At 41.1% G+C, this 21,473-nt stretch overlaps 1 protein-coding gene across 6 annotated transcripts in view; it reads left to right on the top strand.

Annotated features, from left to right (window-relative positions):
* LOC306747233 (A-type potassium channel modulatory protein KCNIP2-like) overlaps positions 1–21,473 on the top strand; it is a gene marked incomplete at its 5' end in the record, with an annotated part of 86,036 nt that overhangs the window by 63,026 nt on the left and 1,537 nt on the right. For 2 of the 6 annotated variants that reach the window (XM_079230267.1, XM_079230266.1), the window contains 4 exons: positions 19,767–19,869; positions 20,643–20,763; positions 20,919–20,988; positions 21,351–21,421. In XM_079230267.1, the coding sequence (XP_079086393.1) occupies positions 19,767–19,869; positions 20,643–20,763; positions 20,919–20,988; positions 21,351–21,421 (365 nt within the window). Of the gene's footprint in view, positions 1–13,820; positions 13,945–19,766; positions 19,870–20,638; positions 20,764–20,918; positions 20,989–21,350; positions 21,422–21,473 lie in introns of those variants that run through there. The other 4 variants (XM_079230270.1, XM_079230269.1, XM_079230265.1 and 1 more) reach the window with 3 other exon arrangements.

The raw sequence follows: 21,473 nt of genomic DNA, 5'->3' as shown, positions 1-21,473 counted from the left end.
CAGTACAATTTGAGTTAAAAAAATGTTATAGGTGGGGTGGGTGTTTTCGAGTTTGTGCATGAGCTGAGACGCTGATATTGTTATCTGCAGTGCCCATTTAGTCTGGTTCTGAGGGGCTGCAGGCCTGTCTGAGGGTTTAGGTTACCAGTGCAACTGTTCGCCATGCATCTCTCTCTCTCTCTCATCATCTCTCTCTCTCTCTCCTTATCTCTCTCTCTCTCTCATTATCTCTCTCTCTCTCTCTCCTCATCTTTCTCTCGCTCGCCATCTCTCTCTCTCTTTCTCTCTTTCTCTCTCTCTCTCTCTTTCTCTCTCTCTCTTTCTCTCTCTCACTCTCTCTCCCCCCCCTCTCTCTCTCACTCACTCACTCACTCACTCACTCACACACAAAGAGTAACTTTAGCTGTGTGCGAGGCCTCTCTCTGCCCCTGGGGTGTGTACTTTTACCCTTTAATCGATAACACTATGGACAAAGTGGGCCTGAGTGCTGTGTAGAGAAACTTGTCTCAGTGAGGGAATGTCATCCTCACTCTCAGTCCTCCCATTAGCCTTCATGGAGCTGTATAAAGACAGAAAATAGAACATGCTTTTTGGTTGACTTTGCCAAGTGTGATTTGAGAAACATAATTCAGCTTCACTAAGGGATTTATTTTACATTAAAACTATATATGTCAAAAAAGACAGAAGCCTTCATTGATTTGTGGTTCATCAGCGGTCAACCATGTGCTCATTTAGAAGGTCAGTTCACAGATCTGTAATTATAGTTTAACAAAGTGAAACATTTACTGAATGGTGCTTTTACAACACCTGTAAATGAAGGTTTGACTGAAAAGGGACTTGTCCCCCAGGATCTGTCACCACGCGCCAAGGCCTTGTTTTTACTTTCTTATCTGGATGACCCGTGCTTTGTCCCCCCAAAGTTCAATCTACTTTCCTTGTTCACACTTGCTTATCTATTCTCTTTTAGTGACAACAGGGAAGATGTGATTCTTATCTCCATTGTGTTTTTGTTTTACTCTGCTCAGAGTGCCCTGTACGCTTTGGGCATCTGGTTACAGCTGCATTCTGACGGGGTCTTTGGTTTTCTTCTCATGAAAAGAATCGGCTCCTCTTCTCATTTTGAGTCACCATGTCAAGGAAAGCATGCAGTCGAGTCAGTTAATCTTTGCCATGTGATCAAATGTTACCAATTTGCTCTTGTGGATTATTTAGGATGAGACTTTCTCCATCCCTGATGCACCTGCCAGACTGCACCCAGTAGTCAAGGTGTGCCACAAGCTCTGTCATCAAAAATGTCCCCTTGGAAAGCTATGGTCTATATCAAGGGTGTCAAACTCATGTTAGTGAAGGGGCCGCATGCTGCCCAATTTGATCTCAAGTGGGCCGGACCAGTAAAATCACAGCATATTAACGCATACATAATGACAATATTTCTCTATGTTTAAATCATTGGTGAAGGTTTTTGGATGATAAACCCTATTTTAAGGTATTTTTACAATGAACTAGAAACATAAAGACCAAAAATTCAGACATCAGCCCACTGTTTACCTGCCTGGGCTCTCCTCTGCAGATTCCCTCGCCGTTGAGCAATATTTATAGTAATGTCAGTGGTCTAATGAATTCTGACTCTGGGTCAATGTATAGCGTGCCCTAGGGCTGGGCGGTATGGCCAAAAATTCATATCACGGTATTTTGTAAGATTCTGGCAGTTTCACGGTATATCACGGCATTTTTTTTCCAAATAAACACATTAATTTATTGACGTCAAAAAGGACCATCACCGCCATCGTTATTCACCACTTTTATTGCACACCCTGAGTCAAATGAGTTAACATGAGACATAAGTAGCTCGGTCCGCTGCTCCTTCAGCTTCAAGCTGTGAATATTAAATGTTGTTGCTGCCAAACAGTGGTGACCGGTATGACGGTATGTGAACAATTCATACCGTACGCACAACTGGGACTAGTATACCGGTCGCACAGCCCTAGGGTCCCCGTTTTTCAATCAGTGGTTCGAGACCTAGCTCAGCTTTCTTTCTTTTTTCTGCAATTTTAACAATTATCCCACGGGCCAGACTGGACCCCCTGGCGGGCCGGATCCGGCCCGCGGGCCGTATGTTTGACACCCCTGGTCTATATGCTACAGCTCTGCATAAATATACACACACAAGCACACACACACACACACACACACACACACACACACACACACACACACACACACACACACACACACACACACACACACACACACACTTCAGGCTCTATTAATACACAGTCTGAGCATCAGTATTCACTATATGTTGACCATTCTTTTTGGGATATGGCAGGAGTAATATATGTGTGTGTTCCAACTCTCCTGAGAGTACTTAAGCTAATGAATGTTCTCTTTAATGGAAGAACTTAGTCTGAGTAATACGGTGTCTCTGCCATCTGCAGAGTCATGTGTTCACTAGGCTTGTAGCCAACAATCCATATAAGGACATGTGACCTACACTTGATACACACATGCCTCTGTGTTTGCTTCAAAATACTGGTGATGCCATGATGTGATTAGTCAAGCAATTTATTTTGACCATGTGTTCCTGTGTGAAATTGTAAAGCAGTTCATAGTCATGGGTAATCTTTCCCCTTTCATAATAATCCTCTGCCTGGCCAGATTCACTCCTTCATTAGACAGAGATTCTTTCATTTTGCTTGACGCGCTGAAATTAATAGTGGAGCCTTGTGTTGGCTGCTTGTGTGGCGGTGTGTCTTTCATTTACTTCTCTCTCAGGATATCGATCTGCTGACGTGAGTTGACTTGACAGCAAGTTGTAGTTAGTTACTGGTTGTATGTGCTTTGACAGAAACCCTTTCACCCTTTACTTGGCTTTACAAGAATAACACAAAAATGGAAAAGTTTGCAATGGTAGTTGAAATAAGTGTCATTGTTTCAGTCAGTTTTGGGGGGAAAAAATAGAATAAAATATTTATGGTGGTTGAAATATCCCCTTTTCTCCCTCTTGTCGGGAGTCATTGTCTAGTGAGAGAGAGCGAGACAAGTAAAATACAGAGACTGTCAGACTCCCATTACTCTAATGAGCTGTGTAGCTGACCTTAAGCTGATCAAACACACATAAGGACACACAGAATGCACACACTTTTGTGTTCTCGAGCAAAAGGGAAAGAGGAAAGAGCTGGTTGTATGTGAAGATGATGCATACAGTAGAGGTGCACTCTCGTCTGGAAGTGTACAGAGCTCTGATAGATTTAAAGGCAATGCTTAATGGATGGAGAGTTTTTCCTGAGAGGTTTATGAGGTGGAAATTGAACCGTGGTACAATGGGATTTTCTGAGTTGGACAGCAGCTTGCCTGACAAAAGAATATCCTTCCTCTTGTTCTAAAAACATTCACTGGATATAATGTGTTGCCGTTAACTTAGTCAAGGTGCAAAGTAAATCAGTGCCTGAGCATTTAATTTTCTCCCACCTGTTATTACTTTTTGCTGTCTCTCAGTATGTGTCTAATTAGGAACTAGCTACTTAACGACATGTGCTGCAGTGAGCTGTGGTGCTTCTGGTCACTCACTAGCATGAAAGGCATGGCATCTGGCCATGTGCTCCAAGGCCTCTCAGCCTTTGATTTGAGAATAAACTGTCGGCACTGAGCTTGATGAGGTGCTGGATGTCAGAGACCTGTTCCATGCTGCTTCATCACTTCTCAAAGGCCGTTGAGATTTGTCTTTGTTTTTTCTACTTTAATGTTTCTCTTTGTCTTCATATCAACTCATACCATAACAGTGGGATATGAGCCAGCCTTAACTTTTCAGACCAACGTCTTACCTTGCTCCTACTACTTGTTTTTGTTGTTTGATTTACATTGGACTATTTGGGTTTGATTCCTGTGGAGGACACAGGGAGAAATCCAAGGATCTGAACTCCATAATTTGACAAGAGGGCATTGATATATATACAGAATATTCAATATTAAGTAATTTTAAGATTTTTACTGCCGTTTTTGCATCCCCTTATATTATCTTGAATAGCTAAACCAGCAATTTTGAAGAGATCAGCGTTTAATATACGATAAATCACAACCTTGTTGTATGCATGTCTTATTGAAAACATGTACACATGTTAAATATAAATACGCCAGCCTTTTGTATTAGATTCAATGTTATAAGTGACAATTATCAGAACAATACGAACAATCCGGCTCCTCCATGTGGCTCAGGGGTGTGCAGCGGATATAAATGTCGACTACAAGATGATTGAGGAAATTCTGCTCATTTATTTGTGTGTATTTGTGCATGATGGTGTAGAGCACAGACTATACTGTTTGCTATGAATTATTGATGTTTGTGCTATGGCTCTCTGGATGTCAATGTAAATGTTCCAACTATTGGATGGATTGCCATGAAATATGCTACAATAATCAAGGTCCCTGGTGGATTAACCCGACTTTCCTCTCCCGGCACTTTTTCACTTATTCAGTGAATTATCTCAAAATCTACTGAATGATTCGGCACATGACTTCGTACAGACATCCACTTCTCCTACTGACTGGTGATCTCCTGACTTTTCCCAATGTGCCACCATGAGCTTGACATTTTCATTCATTATTGAAATGCATGCTACACAATTGGCTGAATTGCTTTAAAAATTTGGTTTGCAAATATTAGCAAGCTAACACAGCAAATTGAGAGGGTGAACACACGGAACATTATGCCTGCTAAACATCAGCAGTTTGTTCACTTTCTGATCAGATTTACACAACAGCTCAAAATGTGTTAACACTATGTTGTTTAGCATTGCCCATATTAATGTGTAAGATAAACTCAGAGCATCTTTGAGAGCAGCTAATTATGATGATGGATAGCACATCCCGATTACGAATACAAAATATATATATATATATGTATTTAGTTTTCTGGTGTGTGAGTGTGTACCTTTGATAAACAATATAGATTTAGCTCCATCATGGAAACACATCCTCCATCATTTTGCTGTAAAGGCTCAGTAAACCATTTTTCCTTCTTAAGAGGTTATTTGGCTATGATCAGCACGGTGTGTGTGTGTATGTGTCATTGTGTGTGTGTGTGTGTGTGTGTGTGTGTGTGTGTGTGTGTATGTGTGTGTGTGTGAGAGGGATAAGTGAAGGTAAATTGCTTAGCGGTCAGCAGAGGACCCATTTGTGTCCAAGCACACACACACACACACACACACACACACACACACACACACACACACACACACACACACACACACAGACAGAGGCACGTCCATCTACTCTCATTGTAACTGCCCTTCAATAGACAGGAACGCTAATGGAGAATGCAGTGTGTGTTTTTTTGTGTGTGTGTCTTTTTCTCAGCCCATTTGTTGGGGTCTGAGGACATATCTGTCAAATCTGATGATATTTTGCAGCACCTGGTAGCTGAGTGGATACCCCTCCACACACACACACACACACACACACACACACACACACACACACACACACACACACACACACACACTTCAACAGTGTTCTCTGTCAGGTAAACATTAAAATTCCTCCCAAAAATTACATGTGCCTCAACCTCAAAACAGATAAATAAATGTCATTTGAAGTGTATGATTTGTACAAAACAAATATTGTTTTCAATAACCAGCCAGTTAGTATTCTACTCAGTTGAGGAAAGTTTAAACAAATGCAGGCACGTAGATACTGTAGCTTCCGTCAGTGGTTTAGACAATAAGTTTGTGGCAAACTTTACAAACAACAATATAACTGTAGTGAGTGTGTCCTTGTTGTCCTTGTCTGAGGATCTGTTTGTCTCGGCTCCTCTGAAGGCTAGAAGATGAGAGCCTGGGACACAAGACGAGATATTTAATACACAACTCTCTCCATGCACCATCCCCCTATCCATGAATATATCCCTTCCTAATGTATTATAGTTTGGAATATTTGCTTCTACGCAGCTTAGCCCTTTTCCTGTATGCAGCATAATATGTAAATGTTCTGGCAGTTTGTAATGCCACACTTAATTTTTTTCAAGATGCTCCAACAATTTGCAGGCAAAGGTTATATTAGATGACAGCTTTAGTGGGATCAAAGCAGCAATATTCCCATAGTATAACCCATTCCATACAGGGATAAAATATTGTTATATGATGGTTTTAAATCCAGGCCAAGCAGTAGGCGTGCATGGACATTGCAAAAATGTATGAAACTTGCATTGAAAAGGCTTTTCCAATCATAAAGATTGGCAGCAAAACATTTTTTAAATCAGGTTTATTAAGAAATTAGGGATTACCAGTAATGCATATAGATATTGCTCTTTACATTTCACACACACACACACACACACACACACACACACACACACACACACACACACACACACACACACACACACACACACACACGTAAATGTAAACCAGAGGTTGTTCAACATGTAATTATTGAATACAAGAGCTGTGTTCACACCAAACGTCAAAGGGGACGTGGCTTATCTCTGTTGCTTAGCTCTGTGAAAAGAGCTATCATTTCCGCTATCGACCATTGAATGAATTACCACTAGTTATTCTTCTCAACGCTGATTGGCTGACGCAACTTTGCTTTTTTCGCCCGAGTTGGAAAATTTCAGCTTGTGCGAATTTAAAATTAAAATAAATCTGCATCTCCCCCCGCGCCCCATCTGTAAAACCTTTGCGCCTCACTAGAGGGTCGCGCCCTCTTTATGCTATAAACATAATATAAGTAGTACATTTGAGAACAATCGCTTCAGTCAAGAAAAAAGTAATTTGCGTATAGGTTTACATACCAGCCTTAAGAAACGTCTCCCATAAGAGAAGCTGTTTAATAGAACAATAATTCTCTTGAATAATGCTGCATGTGCAACAACGTTCCTTCCATTTGTTACAGCTGGTCATATCCATCATGTCTTTTTTCCCCTTTTGCTTTAAATGCAATGTTTGTTTGCTCTTGCGAGGTTGGGTGTTGAGTTAATCCTTGTTTTGTATTTGCTCAGGGAGATGATGGTTGCTGTATTGTTTATCCACTGCTGCTACATTCATACTATACTGTTCATACAAAGGCACTTAAATAAAGATGTTCTTAGTTTTTAGTTTCCAGTAAAGTAATCTTGACATTAATTGACTAATAACTTCCTAATTTTCTCTCATACAACAGTTCCCAGTCTCTCACTCTTGGCAGTCACTGAGCACTGGAGAAAGTCTGATTCCTGGACTGGCTAACTCTCTCACACACATACTGTGTTATTAACGAGGGTGCAAACGCCTTGCAGCAGGATTCACCACAATGAAACATTTATGTTGGGCAGACAGTGGCCATTATTCACCCTGTTTTACAACAACATGGGAAAGGCACCGACTGCTGTCTGTCTGCAATTGATTTAACTGCCAATTTCATCTTCATTCATGGCTGGATCCCAATAAACCTGTTGGATAACTGGCCTGTTGGCTGCCAGCTCTTAGTTCACTGTTTTTTGTTTTAATTAACATAGCAATGTCTTGTTTGGCTTTAAATGGGGTTAGTTTGCTCTGTTGCTGTGACAGTCATTCCCCTTTAAGATGTGTTTTACTGGTCTTAGCGGGAAACAAATCTTTCAACAGCTGAAATCACCCTTTTAGCTGCGACAAAGTATTTTTTCTCTGTTGTATCGACCCGTTCAGGATGTTTACCTGATTTGGCTTCTGGCAGGAAAGAGCAGAGCAAAGTGTTCATGATTTGATGGAAATCGAGCATTGTTGTGAGCGATGCAAACCTAATTTAGATTGACTGCTTTACACCACTCAAAAACACAGCATGCATTTATTTTTTAAAGCATTAATGCAGCTGAGTGCCAGAAAAGAAGCTTCAGAGTATAACAGCTGTAAAGCTGTTCGGTCTGTTTTGATCCGACACATTGTCATAATAGCAAACATGAGTGTTACTATCCCTTTCAGTGTTGTGTGGAGGTGGGTGTGTTTGTGAGTGTGTTGGAAATTGTTAATGGTTGTGATCAGTTATTACCCTCCCACTGTTTGTCTGGTCGAGAGACAGAGAGAGAGAGAGAAAGAGAGAGAGAGAGAGAGAGAGAGAGAGAGAGAGAGACTTACCTTGCACTGCCCTCTTCAGGTGTAAAAGTGAATTGCTGCGATGTGTGTTTGGGAAGGTCAGAGGTTTTTGGCCTTGAGCCACTGTTTATTTGGCAAATGCATTTTTTGTGTAATGCTGCATTGTTATTAATGTATCTAATCCAATTTTAATCATTTATAACTGAAAAAGATTAATTTGACATTTTTAGTGAAAGAAAAATGACAGAATATTTTCTTCAACTGGAATGTCATTAGGATCGTTATGCCTTGCTTAACTTCGAGAACAAAAATCTACAAAAACGTTTAATCATGGTCATAAATAGTTAAAAATCCTTGATTAAATAGCAATGCTTCACACATTTGTTTTCTCTGCATCACATGTCACATAAACTTGTATCAAAACGAGACACAACAGAACAACTATGGTGTATTCCTAAAAAGCAAATGTCTAAATGTAACTATTCATCTAATTGATGTTGTTTATGCAACGTTACATAATAATCCATTACGTCTCGTTTGCTCAAATGAGAAAACCTCTCTGATCCATCCGTCACACCTGGTTCAAGAAAACGGTTCATTAGGAGCTTTTTGTAGTTTATGATGAAAGGGGTCTCAGAAGAATGAATCTGTTTTTGTCCCACATCGCAGTATTAAAAATATCCTTAAAAGCAAATTATCTATGCAAATGGATATCTTCTTTCACATATCTAATTGGAAGCACACTCAATTTTGAGCTCCATTTGTCAACGACCTCCTCTGTGTCTCCTCCTCCTGCACGCATTCTCACACACACACACACACACACACACACACACCCTCAGACATTTTAATCAGTTTTGAGAGTAATAATTGCCAAGGTAGACATCTAAATATGGAGTTATTTCAATTACTCTGTGTGCCTGGCTTCAGGCAAAATATGCCACACAGCAACTAATCAACTTACTAATTAACCTAGCTTTTTATCACAATCTGTGTGTGTGTATGTGTGTGTGTGTGTGTGTGTGTGTGTGTGTGTGTGTGTGTGTGTGTGTGTGTGTGTGCATGTGCGTGTGCGTGTGTGTGTGTGTTGTCAGCATCTACCATAGCATTAGTATTCAGGCAAGTGCACCTCCATCGACATATAAAGATCAAAACGTCTCTTGGGAGAGATTACAGGTGTCGCTTCCTCCTATACAACAGCTGTAAACAGTTATGGAAAAAAATAAGCTCCTGTACAATTTCCACCCTGGATGAACCTCACTGCCCTAATCAGATATTTAGACGTGATGAGTGGAGGTCAAGCGAGAAGAAGAAATGCCTGAGGAATGTTTCTAGAAGCTGTTTGGTACGCTCACCGCTGGCCTTCTAATTATATCACACACAACGCATCATTTTCAAAGCATATGGGGCAACACTTTTGCTCAGTTGGACACAGCTACTCCACATCGCTCATATTTAATTAGCATTGAAGTGATTAGTAATTCAAAGGTGTGTAGTGTGTAATTTGGTAGATTTTTAGTCATGCTTACGGCGAGGCTCTAGGGTTGGCAATGACAATCTGCCAGTTTATCTGTAGGCCGTTAGCTACTGGATGGATTGCCATGACATCTTGTAGGTATTCATGATCCTCAGAGAACGTATCCTGATGACTGTGATAAACCCCTGACTTCTACTCTAACGCCAACATGAGGTTAACGTGTGTGATTTTGAAGGGAAATGTCTCAGGATGATATTTAGTGTTGCCATCAGGACTCTGGTGACACTTAAACTTTTAATGTAGTGCTGTGGTGACCCACATACGTACTGTGAGAGACATTCACCTGAGGGCTACTGTGCCTTTAAGAGCTGGTGGGGTTTCCGGGGTCACGGTTGGTGTTGTTGTTTTTGGTTTCCGGGAAGCGTGGGGTTTTGCGCTGCCGCTACCGTACTGCACAAGTATTGTACATTTTATGTGGAGAAAGAGTAAACTATCTCGACTGCAACGACGCCTACTGTCTCGCTGTTTCTCAACTCTACAGTGCCATCATGAGGTCAAAATTTGAGACCAAGTACATGCAAACCTGATTCCATTCCCGTCAGCCTCACCTGCACTTTGTGTTAAGAAGTTAGCATGCTTACTCGCTGTAAGGTGAAAATGGTCAACAAATTAGCATGTTAGCATCATCATTATAAAACACATGGCATGCAAATATTAGCATTTAGCTTCAAGCACCTCTGGGCCTATCACTTCAGGCTCACTGAGCCGCTAGTGTGGCTGTAGACTCTTGTTAAGTATGTCAATTACATAACAGTTTTTTCAAAAGCATGGCTATAGTTCAGTTTGGAGCAGCTCCTAAATACATATATGACATGATACAATACATGACATACAGGTATTGAAATGTTGTTCTATGTATTCCAGATTTATACCACTCCGATTTTATATTCATCTAGACGTCTAGACGTATTTTGACCTGCAAGTCACCAAATCAATGCATGCAGGGTTAGAGTAGTGCAACAGTAACGTCAGCTAGAATTCATGTTACCATTATTAGAAACAATCACATCAACAGTAACACGTTCAAAGGTCAGTGCCTTACAATATTCCTGGAATCACAGAGCCGTCATGTCTGAGTTAAAGTTAAAGGGGAGAATTTTTATGTTTACTTGTATTACATTGATCTTACATTTCTGTCTCGGTATGTGACACATATCCCAATGCTCTATGTACGCGATAATGGCAGATAGGCGTGACCAGCCTTAATCTCTCACACTTTCATCCTTGATTTGACTCTCCGACTGCAGACTTTGTTTGAGAATTTGCTGGCCTGAATATGTCACTGTGTTTGGGAATTCACATAGCCTGTTTAATTCAGCGTGCCTGTAAATACATGCAACATGTATTGTATCATGCTTTATGTAGATTAGTACTCTGTGTAGATGACCAGTTGTGAAGTAAATCACATTTAATCACCGCTTTTCTCAATTATGTTGTCTTTAGTCATCTCAATGTATGTGATCATAAAGAGCTTCTTGGAATTAATGTTTGATCATTCAGTGCCATTAGAAGCCTTAAGATCTCTCTTATTGTACTTGAAGCACTCAACTGCCACAGTTGACTCTCTCGCTCTCTCTCTTTAAATGACAGTGATTGATGGTTGCACACTTTTAGGGTCCATGAGCCCAGTTTCCGACTTTGAACGTGAACTCGAAATCATGGCATGTTGTCATTTTGTTTACCAGAGTCGGCCTCTGATTAAGTGTAGTGTTCTTCAGTCTCACAAGGCTGTGCTCCTCGAGGCCTTGCAGCGAAACTGTAGCTTTGGATCTCATTTTGACCGAGAATCATTAATCACATATGACGGCAGATTGATCAAGCTCTCCGTAAACCTCCATCTCCTGGTTTCTTTCTGTTCGGCGTTGAGCCAACCTACTCACAGGCACAGACAGCCAGATGCATGCACATACATAGAGGGACTGAATATTACCCCCTCTCCCCTCTCAGTTTCCTGTAGAACATTCACTTTCAGTTTTGATAACGCAGTGTTATTGAACATGAAGTGGAAGATGAAAGCGATAGAGCATGTTAAATCCTAAAGGTATCATTTTCCACTTTTGTTGAAGTCGAGCCATTTCTACTTTTGGCATGCAGTAATTTAACTTTTCTTCTCCCAGCACCAATTCCAGAGACTGATCTGACAAAAAGGACAAAAGCATCAGTCATTTCAGCAAAGGCCCCCAAACAACATGAGTGAAGTCCCTTAGCGCCTGTGGTAATTTTTACCCCTGGTCGTTGAGAGAAAAGGAGGAAGTTGGATGATGTTTTATAAAACCACAAGGTCTGCAGACAGAGGCGATCGAAACGGCAGAATGCAACTCAGAAGGCCATTGTTTTCTTTCCATTTCCTACCGAAAGACAACATCTTTTAAGCATGAGGACGAGCCTAACCTTGTGAGTTTGTGCCGTAACCCAACTAAACCTCGACTATTGTGGTGTCAGATAAGAAAACTGTTAAGTTTTTTATACTTGTTGTGGAGGGCACAGACAAATAATGTCCTGTTGTTAGGCCTGTCAAATAAGAAAACACCTACATTATTCTGGAGGGAAGTTACAAACCATCTATTTTCCTGTTTGGAGGTATTTTGTGTAATACTTTAACTCAGGTTATGCAAGTTCTGAGTGCCTGATTTGATACCAATGTTCTTTTTATCTTAACTTTTAAATCTGTGCAGCTCACTGTAAGAAACTAATTAACACCATTTGTATGTAAGGTGAGATTGGGTCAGACGTTGTTGTGGGACTAAAATGTCGTCTGGAGCCCACTGTGACCTGATGACTGACAATAGAAACACTGAAATTTTCATAATAAAATTTACAAAGAACCTGTATTTAATGTGGGATGTTCACACCAATGCCCCATCACAGTAATAAGGTTGGGATTCGTGTCAAACCAGCGTTTCACATCAGTGCATCCAAACTCCTATTCAGCACGATCATTTCCTTCATCAAATCCCACCTCAACATTATGTTTCAGAAGGTTAAAAAGGCTATATCATATCCAATTCCTGTAAAATTACGGAACAATTTTGTTTCCTGCTGCACTTTGTTGAGTTGTGAAAAGGCCTAAATCAGTCATGCATCCGTCAATCACACATGACCCCGTCAGGTATGCTAAAGCCAAGAATGCATCATCATGATGCCATTCTTTTAAATCCTATTTTCTGTCCCAGTTCTTCAGCGACTCTGTCTGCCAGTGGTAGGATGTTAGTGTGCCAGATGTGACATCAATATATCCCTTCACGGCTGAAATATTCCTCACTGTACTGGATTGCATATACAATACATGTTATAGCCAAATTTCAACTCCAGGCAGTGTGTTTGTGAGTGCATGTGAGTTGAATACACTCAGGGGAGATTGCCACATCTGTGAGTTCGTCCACAGTAGCCGCTGGGTCAGATGCTTCGCCTCTCCGTCATCATATTCTCCCTCCTCCCTCCTGTTAGTCTTTCTCTGCTTCTTCTGCTAATTTTGTCCTGTATTTTCCCCTGGTAGCTCTTTTTGATTATTTCGATTTTGGATTCAGTCCTTGCTATACCCCTGGTTGCTGTTGTTCCACCTTGCCCCTTCTTCCCTCGTCTCCTCTCCGGAGTAATTGCTCTCATGTCTTTATTACATGTCCCCCCCTCTCTGTTTCCCCTCTTACAACCTACAAGTAGTACTCCTCCATCCTTTTCCCTCCTTCCCTTTCTCCTCTCCCTCCTCTGCCCTCCCCTTCACTCAGTCCCATCACTGACCCAATTAAACATGGGGAGGGACACAGCAGGAGGAGAGTGACGGAGGTAAGGCGAGAAAGAGAGGGAGGACAGGGAGAGAGGAGAGAGTTTGAGAGTTATTCGCTGGAAAAGCAGAGAGAGAGAGAGTCGCAAAACAATTGCCGTCAACCTGCCAGGACACACACAGTGAATTGTCCGAACTTCACCTGGAACTTAAACAACCTTTGACAGCCTTGGAGGCAGCGGGGGTGGAGCAGCAAGTCGGCAGCCTTGCTGCCACGTACTTACCATTCTAGATGAAGGTACGAGGAGAATAACAATCTACCCTCAGTGAAGACAGCGGGCGGGGAGCCATGCGGAGTTAGTATGGAGGAATACCGGCATTTAGAGGGAGACTGAGAGGAGATACTGAAGAGACGAACACAGTGCATTCCTGGCTGCGGCTGAGGGGGGGAGTGGTTGCCCCGAGGCAAGAGGAAGATTTTGGTTGACGGAAACGGAGAGGGAGGAAGGGGAAAAGGATGTATCTGTTCTTCAAAGAACAGTGGGAAGTGGAGGGGCTGCAGACTGTGGGCATCCTCCTGGTGGTCTGTAGCTCCCTCAAACTGATGCACTTTCTGGGGCTTATCGACCTTTCCACGCCAGGTAAGGAAATAGGTAAGCGAGCGACAGAGAGGCGGCGAGTGAGAAATTAAAATGATGAATTTGGTGAGGGGACATTAGGAGGAAAAACACTCAGCTGGAAATGGAAGTGTCCACATATGTGTTTGTTTGTTAAGATTCAACATAACAGAGTCGTGTGGCCTAATTTCTTCACTAAATAGCTGTTTTGTGTGTGTGTGTGCGTGTGTGTGTGTGTGTGTGTGTGGCCGTGTGTTTGTGTGTGTGTGTGTGTGTGTGTGTGTGTGTGTGTGTGTGTGTGTGTGTGTGTGTGTCTGTGTGTGTGTGTGTGTGTCTGTGTGTCTCTGAGTGTCGGCTTTGTCTGGGACTGAAATACTAAAGTACATATGGTATATAACTTTCTAACTCACATGAATCTCGCAGGAAGGTAAAACTGATTATCCTGCTTCATTTATGACACAAAAGAAATCCAAAACCAAAAAATATTTTTTAATGAAAAATTCCTTTCCAGAACACATCTTAATGTAGGCCCATTCATACTGGGAAAACAACATCTCTTAAATTCATCATTCAATACATTACTTCTTCCAACTAAAGGCTTCTGTCTGCGGAATATTTTATCAAACATGGACTTTACTTTTACTGATGAGGGTGTGCTTTCCAAAATGTTTTCTGGTTTTATTTATTTGTAGTTTTCTTTTGCTTAAAGGGGCTTTCCACCAATTGTATACATAATGATGATTTTGCCCGTCATGAAGAGTTCTACAGTATAATGACTTCTGTGTATCTGGAGGGAGATTTCTAAAGTCTGAAAATATCATCAGGATGCCATGGGATTTTGGAAGATCTTTCCAGTGGGATTCTAACAAAAAATGCATTATTGGAATTGTAGGATCCAATGTTTTTTTTTAATCTTAAGCCATATTGATGGCCAAAGTGCAAAACCTCCTATCTGCAAAATTATCCAGGAAATGTGGAGGAAAACCTCCTATCTGCACTTTGTCTATTTTTCTTTTTGTTATTCTGTATATTTTATTATGTATTGAGTACAAGTAGCATTCTGCAAGAAAACAACAAGTTTGAGTATTCTAATAAAAAAAAGAGGAGGTTTTGCTCTTCGGCCATCGATATGCTGGACCATATAAACCATCTTCTTTGTTTCTTTTTTACCTCTTGTAAATCCCCCAAATTTATGAAAGCACAATACTTAGTAAATGGAGTGCAGTAACAGTGACGATAGACAGGAAAAGTGGAAATGAATGACATTCGATAAAGGTTCGAGGCCTCATTTAAAACCGCAGACACCAGCAGGATGTTCATCAGCTCTAATTGTTTCCCAATATTTGTGAAAATTGCACAGTTTATAAAAATGCAGTTCCACATCTCTCATCATCAGTGGGGCCAAGAGATAGCTGAAAGGTTCAGTTGTTGGATCTGCAGTGTACTGTTTCACTTTAATATGTTTGCCGCCTTTGCTTTGGTTGACAGTTTCTCTGTGCCTTGTGAAAATCCTCAGATCTCTTGAGTTTATGAGACACGGAGATTCTTCAAAAGTTACTGAATATTGCCAAAAATGTGTTGCCGTCAAGTTAAAAATAGAGCTGTTTTTCTTATTTCCTGAAGAGTTGTGATGGTTTGTCAGTGTACCCTAGGGGAAACTATTGCACTCTAATTGCGCAATCACGACAAAGGTTACGCTGGGTAAGAATGTCTCAATGCTGAAGAACACAGAAAGTTTGTTTTTTCTTTCCCTGCCTGATGCTGAATAGACTATAGTATTGTTGTTTTTTAATAACATTTTTTCGACCAGAAATTATTTTCTATGAAATAATTTCTGGTCTCATTGTCAGTGTCACTCCAAAGACAATTTTAACTTCAAAGGCTGGGAAACAAATTGATGTTGTTTTCAACGAAGGACAGTTTCCAACCTTCCATATTAAGCACTACATCTTCTAAAACTCTAACTTGATAGTTAGCTTTAAAACAACAGAGAAATAGAAAAAAGCAACAAAATATAAATACAATAGATGATGTGTAGTAATAATATATAGGGGAACTTATAAGTAATTCAAATCAGGTTCATCCCTCTGAGATCAAACATCTCTATTCCAAGACAAACTTGGCGAAGACAGCTAGAGCACATTTACTCAAAGACATCAAAACAAGCAAGATTTCAGCAGCAAAGGACGAAACTACAGAGAAAGAAACAGAGGAGATGGAAAGAGGGCTGTGTAAATGGGAGAGAGGAAAAGGTGTCTCAGTCCTAAAACAGCTAAGCATGGTCAGTTTCCTGTGTATTCAGCTTGAAAGCACTGAGCAAGTATTTCAAGCTCAGTGTTCCATGCAAAGGAAGGACAAATCATGAAGTGATTGTTTTTCTTACCTTTCTCTGTCCAGGCCTTCAGAACAATTGGTAGAAATTAAATTGAGTCTGCTGCACCGAGAGACAAACTGCATCTGTAACACATTTGCGAAGGTTAAAAATGTATTTTACAACTATTAAAGATATCATCAAACCTGTTTTAGATATACCTGTTAGATATACAACTGGTTGCAATACAGGTATTAAAGTATTGTGTGAAGGTTCAGTTCTGAGGTTTGACTGTATCTCGCAAACGTAATTATTGCAGGCCACTCAACAGAGACAGCCCTCCTTGCTGTCTCTGAGCAACTTTACACTGTTAGAGTAGCCTCTCTCTCCTCTGTCCTTATCCTTCTAGACCTTTCTGCTGCCTTTGACACAGTGAACCACCAGATCCTTATTTCCTCCCTCCAGGATCTGGGTATCTCAGGGTCTGTGCTCTCCCTCTTCTCATTCTACCTCAACGACCGTACTTACCAGGTAACTTGGAGAGGATCTGTGTCTGAACCTTGTCCTCTCACTACTGGGGTCCCTCAAGGCTCCGTCCTGGGTCTTCTCCTCTTCTCTCTGTACACCAACTCTCTCGGCTCTGTCATTCGCTCGCATGGCTTTTCCTACCATAGCTATGCTGATGACACCCAACTGATCCTCTCGTTTCCCCAATCGGAAACATAGGTAGCAGCACGAATCTCTGCCTGTCTGACTGACATCTCTCAGTGGATATCCGCACACCACCTGAAAATTAACCCTGACAAGACTGAACTACTTTTCCTTTCAGGAAAAAGCTCTCCCACCCACGACCTGACTATTACCTTCAACAACTCACTGTTGGCCCCGACCCCGACTGCCAGGAACCTCGGTGTGACACTCGACAGTCAACTCTCCCCGACTGCCGACATTACCGCAACAACACGTTGCTGTAGGTACATGCTGTACAACATCAGGAGAATACTCAGAAGGTGGCACAGGTTCTCATCCAGGCTCTGATCATCTCGCGCCTTGACTACTGTAACTCCCTCCTGAAAGGTCCACCTGCTAATGCCATTCGACCTTTACAGCTCATCCAGAATGCAGCAGCTCGACTGGTCTTTAACTTCCCGAAATTCACCCACACTACTCCACTCCTCCATGCCCTTCAAAACATTGGTACTTGCGTACCGTGCTGCGAACAGATCGGGTCCAATCTACATCCAGGACATGGTAAAACCGTACACCCCAACCCGTTCACTCCGCTCGGCTTCTGCCAATCGGCTTGCAGCTCCGTCACTGCGAGCTAAACACTCAACAAAGTCATGAATGTTTGCTGTCCTGGCTCCTCAATGGTGGAATGAGCTCCCCATTGACATCAGGACAGCAGAAAGTCTCTACATATATAAACTAAAAACACTCTTTCGACTACACCTTGAATAAGGAAAGTAGCACCATAGTAGCACTTTAGTAGCACTTAAATAGCACTTACGGATAGCACTTTGTAGTTTAACTTTATTGAATAAATTGTACTTTCTTGATTCTTGTTGTTCTGAGTTTGTACTCATGGTTGAATGCACTTACTGTAAGTCGCTTTCAATAAAAGCGTCAGCAAAATTAAATGTAATGTAATGTAATTCCAAATTGAACTCCTCTACATTTATTTGTCCGCTGCATTGTATATTTATATAAATACAAAATATACAATGCATTTGAATATGATGCATATATGATGCTTTGTTATGCAGCAGCAACAAACAAATAAAGCAACAATAGTATAAAACAATCTCACCCAATGATCCATTTAGTAGCTGTCCTGGAGCCTTCAATCATATCACATGATCTTCCTTAGCAGACGGAGTTAACTAGTTGTCATGAAACTGTAGTTGTCCATGTTGGTTTTCTTCTTGCCAAATTAATCTAATCTCTGGTCCATTTAGCAGATTAACAAGCAGTTACAACATTAAAATGCTACTTCCACCACTGCTCAGAAATACATTGTGGTTACTCTGCCATCAGACATGATTAAAGGTTTAGTTTACTCTATAGATTATTCTAGATTGACTTATTTTTTGGTATATGGTCAAAGTATTTGATATTAATTGCTGTATCATGGGCAGCTGTTGGGTCTATTACAAAAAAGACTGACTGGGCCTGTGCTCGGTGGCTGGATGTATTATTCTGGTCTCCATCGGGCAATGTGTGCTGCCTGTTCTGGCTCAGAATGATGCCGAGCCACAGGTCAGGAGGGCAGAGTCCCTGAGGCTCCATGAAGCAGAGCGACAACAGGGTGACGCATCACTGAGGAGGCAAGATTGTCAGTAGAGGTGCTGTGGTTCTATTGTTTTTCACCCCATCATGGCCTTCATCCCTCAGACCACTTGAGTCCTGCTACAAGGGGTGAGGAGATTGTTACCATGGAAACTAAGCAAAGGGAAGTACACAGGTGCATGTATGTGAATGTCTTTTACTTCCTCGATCTGATTTTCATCATCACTCTGTGAAACATGCCGAGATAGGCCTTTTTTATTTTTTTTTATTTAAACCTTTATTTAACCACTAGAGTCCCATTGAGATAAAAAAAAAAACTCTTTTTCGAGGGAGACCTGGCCCAGACAGGCAACAGCATAAAAAACACATAGTTACAGACAGAAAACACAGAACAAGACAAGTTTAAAGAAAGTAAAGTGAATTTAAGAAGTGACAGTTAGCGTCCACCACATTTTGGGCCAGATTATTTATACAAACAGTAAATAAAAGTTGACCCAATACAGATCTTTGTGGCACACCATTACAGATGGTAGCAATATCAGAGGATAGATAGACCCTTTTATCTGATGCACTGAGACCTAAGCTCAATGCTTTGGACAGATCAATAAACAGTGACGCACAGTGTTGCTTCTCGTCAAGGGCAACACAAATGTCATTTACCCCTTTCAGTGCAGCTGTAATAGTGCTATGTTTTTTCCTAAAGCCTGACTGATAGTTTGATACAATGGCATTGGTGTATAACTCCTTAAGTTGTTTGCTCACAAGAGTTTCAAGAATTTTAGCAAGTACAGATAAATTATGCAGTTTGATTTTAAGATGACGTGATATGGTGGTGGGCATGGTGGGCTCTGGTTGATTTGGCAAATTGTATTCTACTATGAAGTGAATTTAAGTCCTTCGGCCGATTGGGAATTAAAACTGTTGATGTTTGACTTGTGTTTTGGATTGCAGTTTGCTGAATGTGGCATTGTGACAATCTGATTGAGGACGCTGTGAGTTTCTCGGATTCACACTGTGCTGCTGTGTAATATCTACCGTTTGAAGCGGTGTTCATGGTCTCCCATCGCTGAGCCAGGTCAGCAGGCAACTACCAATTTGACTAAACGGCATGAATCAGTCTGTTGTTGGATCTGTCCCTTGCATGGAGTGTGTTATTGGTTTCTACAGGCATGTGTGTGTGTGAAAACAGATTTCAAATTGCAGACTTGCGTGTGTTTAACCTTTGTGCTATGGTTGGTGATTACAGGTAATCCTTCCAACAGCCAAAACAAAAAAACCATAAAGCAGCGATTCCTCAAGTTGCTGCCATGCTGCAAGCCCGAGGCTGTCCCCTCAGTCAGTGAAAGCAAGTGCTCCTCCACTCTCTATACATCTCTACTTAATGCCAACAACTCTTTAGTGAATTCAAAAGAGTCATACAGATGCTTGTGTGGATTCTGTCGTGTACACACACCCAGAAAAACATTCAGTCACACAGGAACACACTCAATGTGTTTTGTTCCCTTGGGCAATGGTGTGTGTGTGTGTGTGTGTGTGTGCGTGTGTGTGTGTGTGCGTGTGTGTGTGTGTGTGTGTGTGTGTGTGTGTGTACAGTTATTGACAGGTATTTATTTGGACAAACAGATGGAAATAGGAATATTTGTTGATGGATGTGTGTCCACAGTTTGTAAGATTTGTAAGATGTCTCTTCTTCACCATTTTCAGTCAAGCCTCTTCTCACTTTCTCGGTATTCCTCTGTTCAGTGTACTTAACCCTGAATTTTAAGAAAAGAAAAGCAAGAAGTCCTTTTGTAGATGGTTTACTGACAAGGTTTTGCTTTGCTTGGACACATATGTGTGGACAATGCTTGACTTAGTAACCTCAAAATTATGTAAATAGAAAACAAGATTCACTCATGCATTGATTCAGTGAAATAATAACGATAAAACAAGATGAACATTGTTGTGAATAAAGAAAGTTATTTTGTTTTATATATGATACTTACACTGTATGATGAGCTCAATATTAGTTTGATGACTTCATTAAAAATGTGTTGTCCTGGTCATGGCGGCCCTGGAGCTTGGTGTGGGTGCAGTGATGATACATGCTGGCTAACCGTGTGTCTCTCTCTCACACAGACAGCGTGGAAGATGACTTTGAGTTATCTACCGTGTGTCATCGCCCAGAAAGCATGGACAAGCTGCAGGAGCAGACTAAGTTCACGAAGAAGGAGCTACAAGTCCTCTACAGGGGCTTCAAAAATGTAGGTCTGGCTGGAGAAGAGATGACAAGGCAGACTGCAAATCAAAAAATAAACACAAAAAGTCTGGTTCTAGTTACATCATTATGGGAGTTAAGATTGATATTTTGTGGGAGGTGGGAACTAATGAGTTTTCTCAATTCACATTTGTGTCCCAGGAGTGTCCCTGTGGTGTGGTGAATGAGGAGAACTTTAAGATCATTTACTCCCAGTTCTTTCCACAGGGAGGTGAGTTGTCAACTCCTTCTGCTAAACCGGAAGAGCTCCAACTGTGTCCATAATCTCTCTATCTTCAGAAATGTTTTCAGATAACAGCATTTATTTGTAGAAGTACACATGGAGCTTTTTGTCATCACAATTAAATTAAAATAAATCCGCTCTGCTGAACCATAGTCCATGCTCTGCAAAGAGAGGAGGCAATTTTTCATTTCATGATATTTAGGTTGAAATGTTAACCACTCGCCTCCAGTTGTACCTGACATCATTCTTATATCTTGGCTATATTTAGTTGGCTGCTAATATAAGCTGTTCAAAGACTTTGCTTCATGTTTCGAGGGCACACGGGTTACTGTAAGTCTCTACCTTTGCAGATTCAAGTATGTATGCACATTTCCTGTTTGAAGCCTTCGACACTAACAAGAACGGCTCAGTTAGTTTCGAGGTGAGCTATATTCTTATATCAGCTTCATTTTTAGAGATAAGAGCAAATGTGT

Source organism: Taurulus bubalis, assembly GCF_910589615.1.
Source record: "Taurulus bubalis genome assembly, chromosome: 14".
Lineage (NCBI taxonomy): Eukaryota > Metazoa > Chordata > Actinopteri > Perciformes > Cottidae > Taurulus > Taurulus bubalis.
The sequence above is the reverse complement of the archived record's forward strand: the minus strand, read 5'-3'. Positions and strand labels throughout refer to the sequence as shown.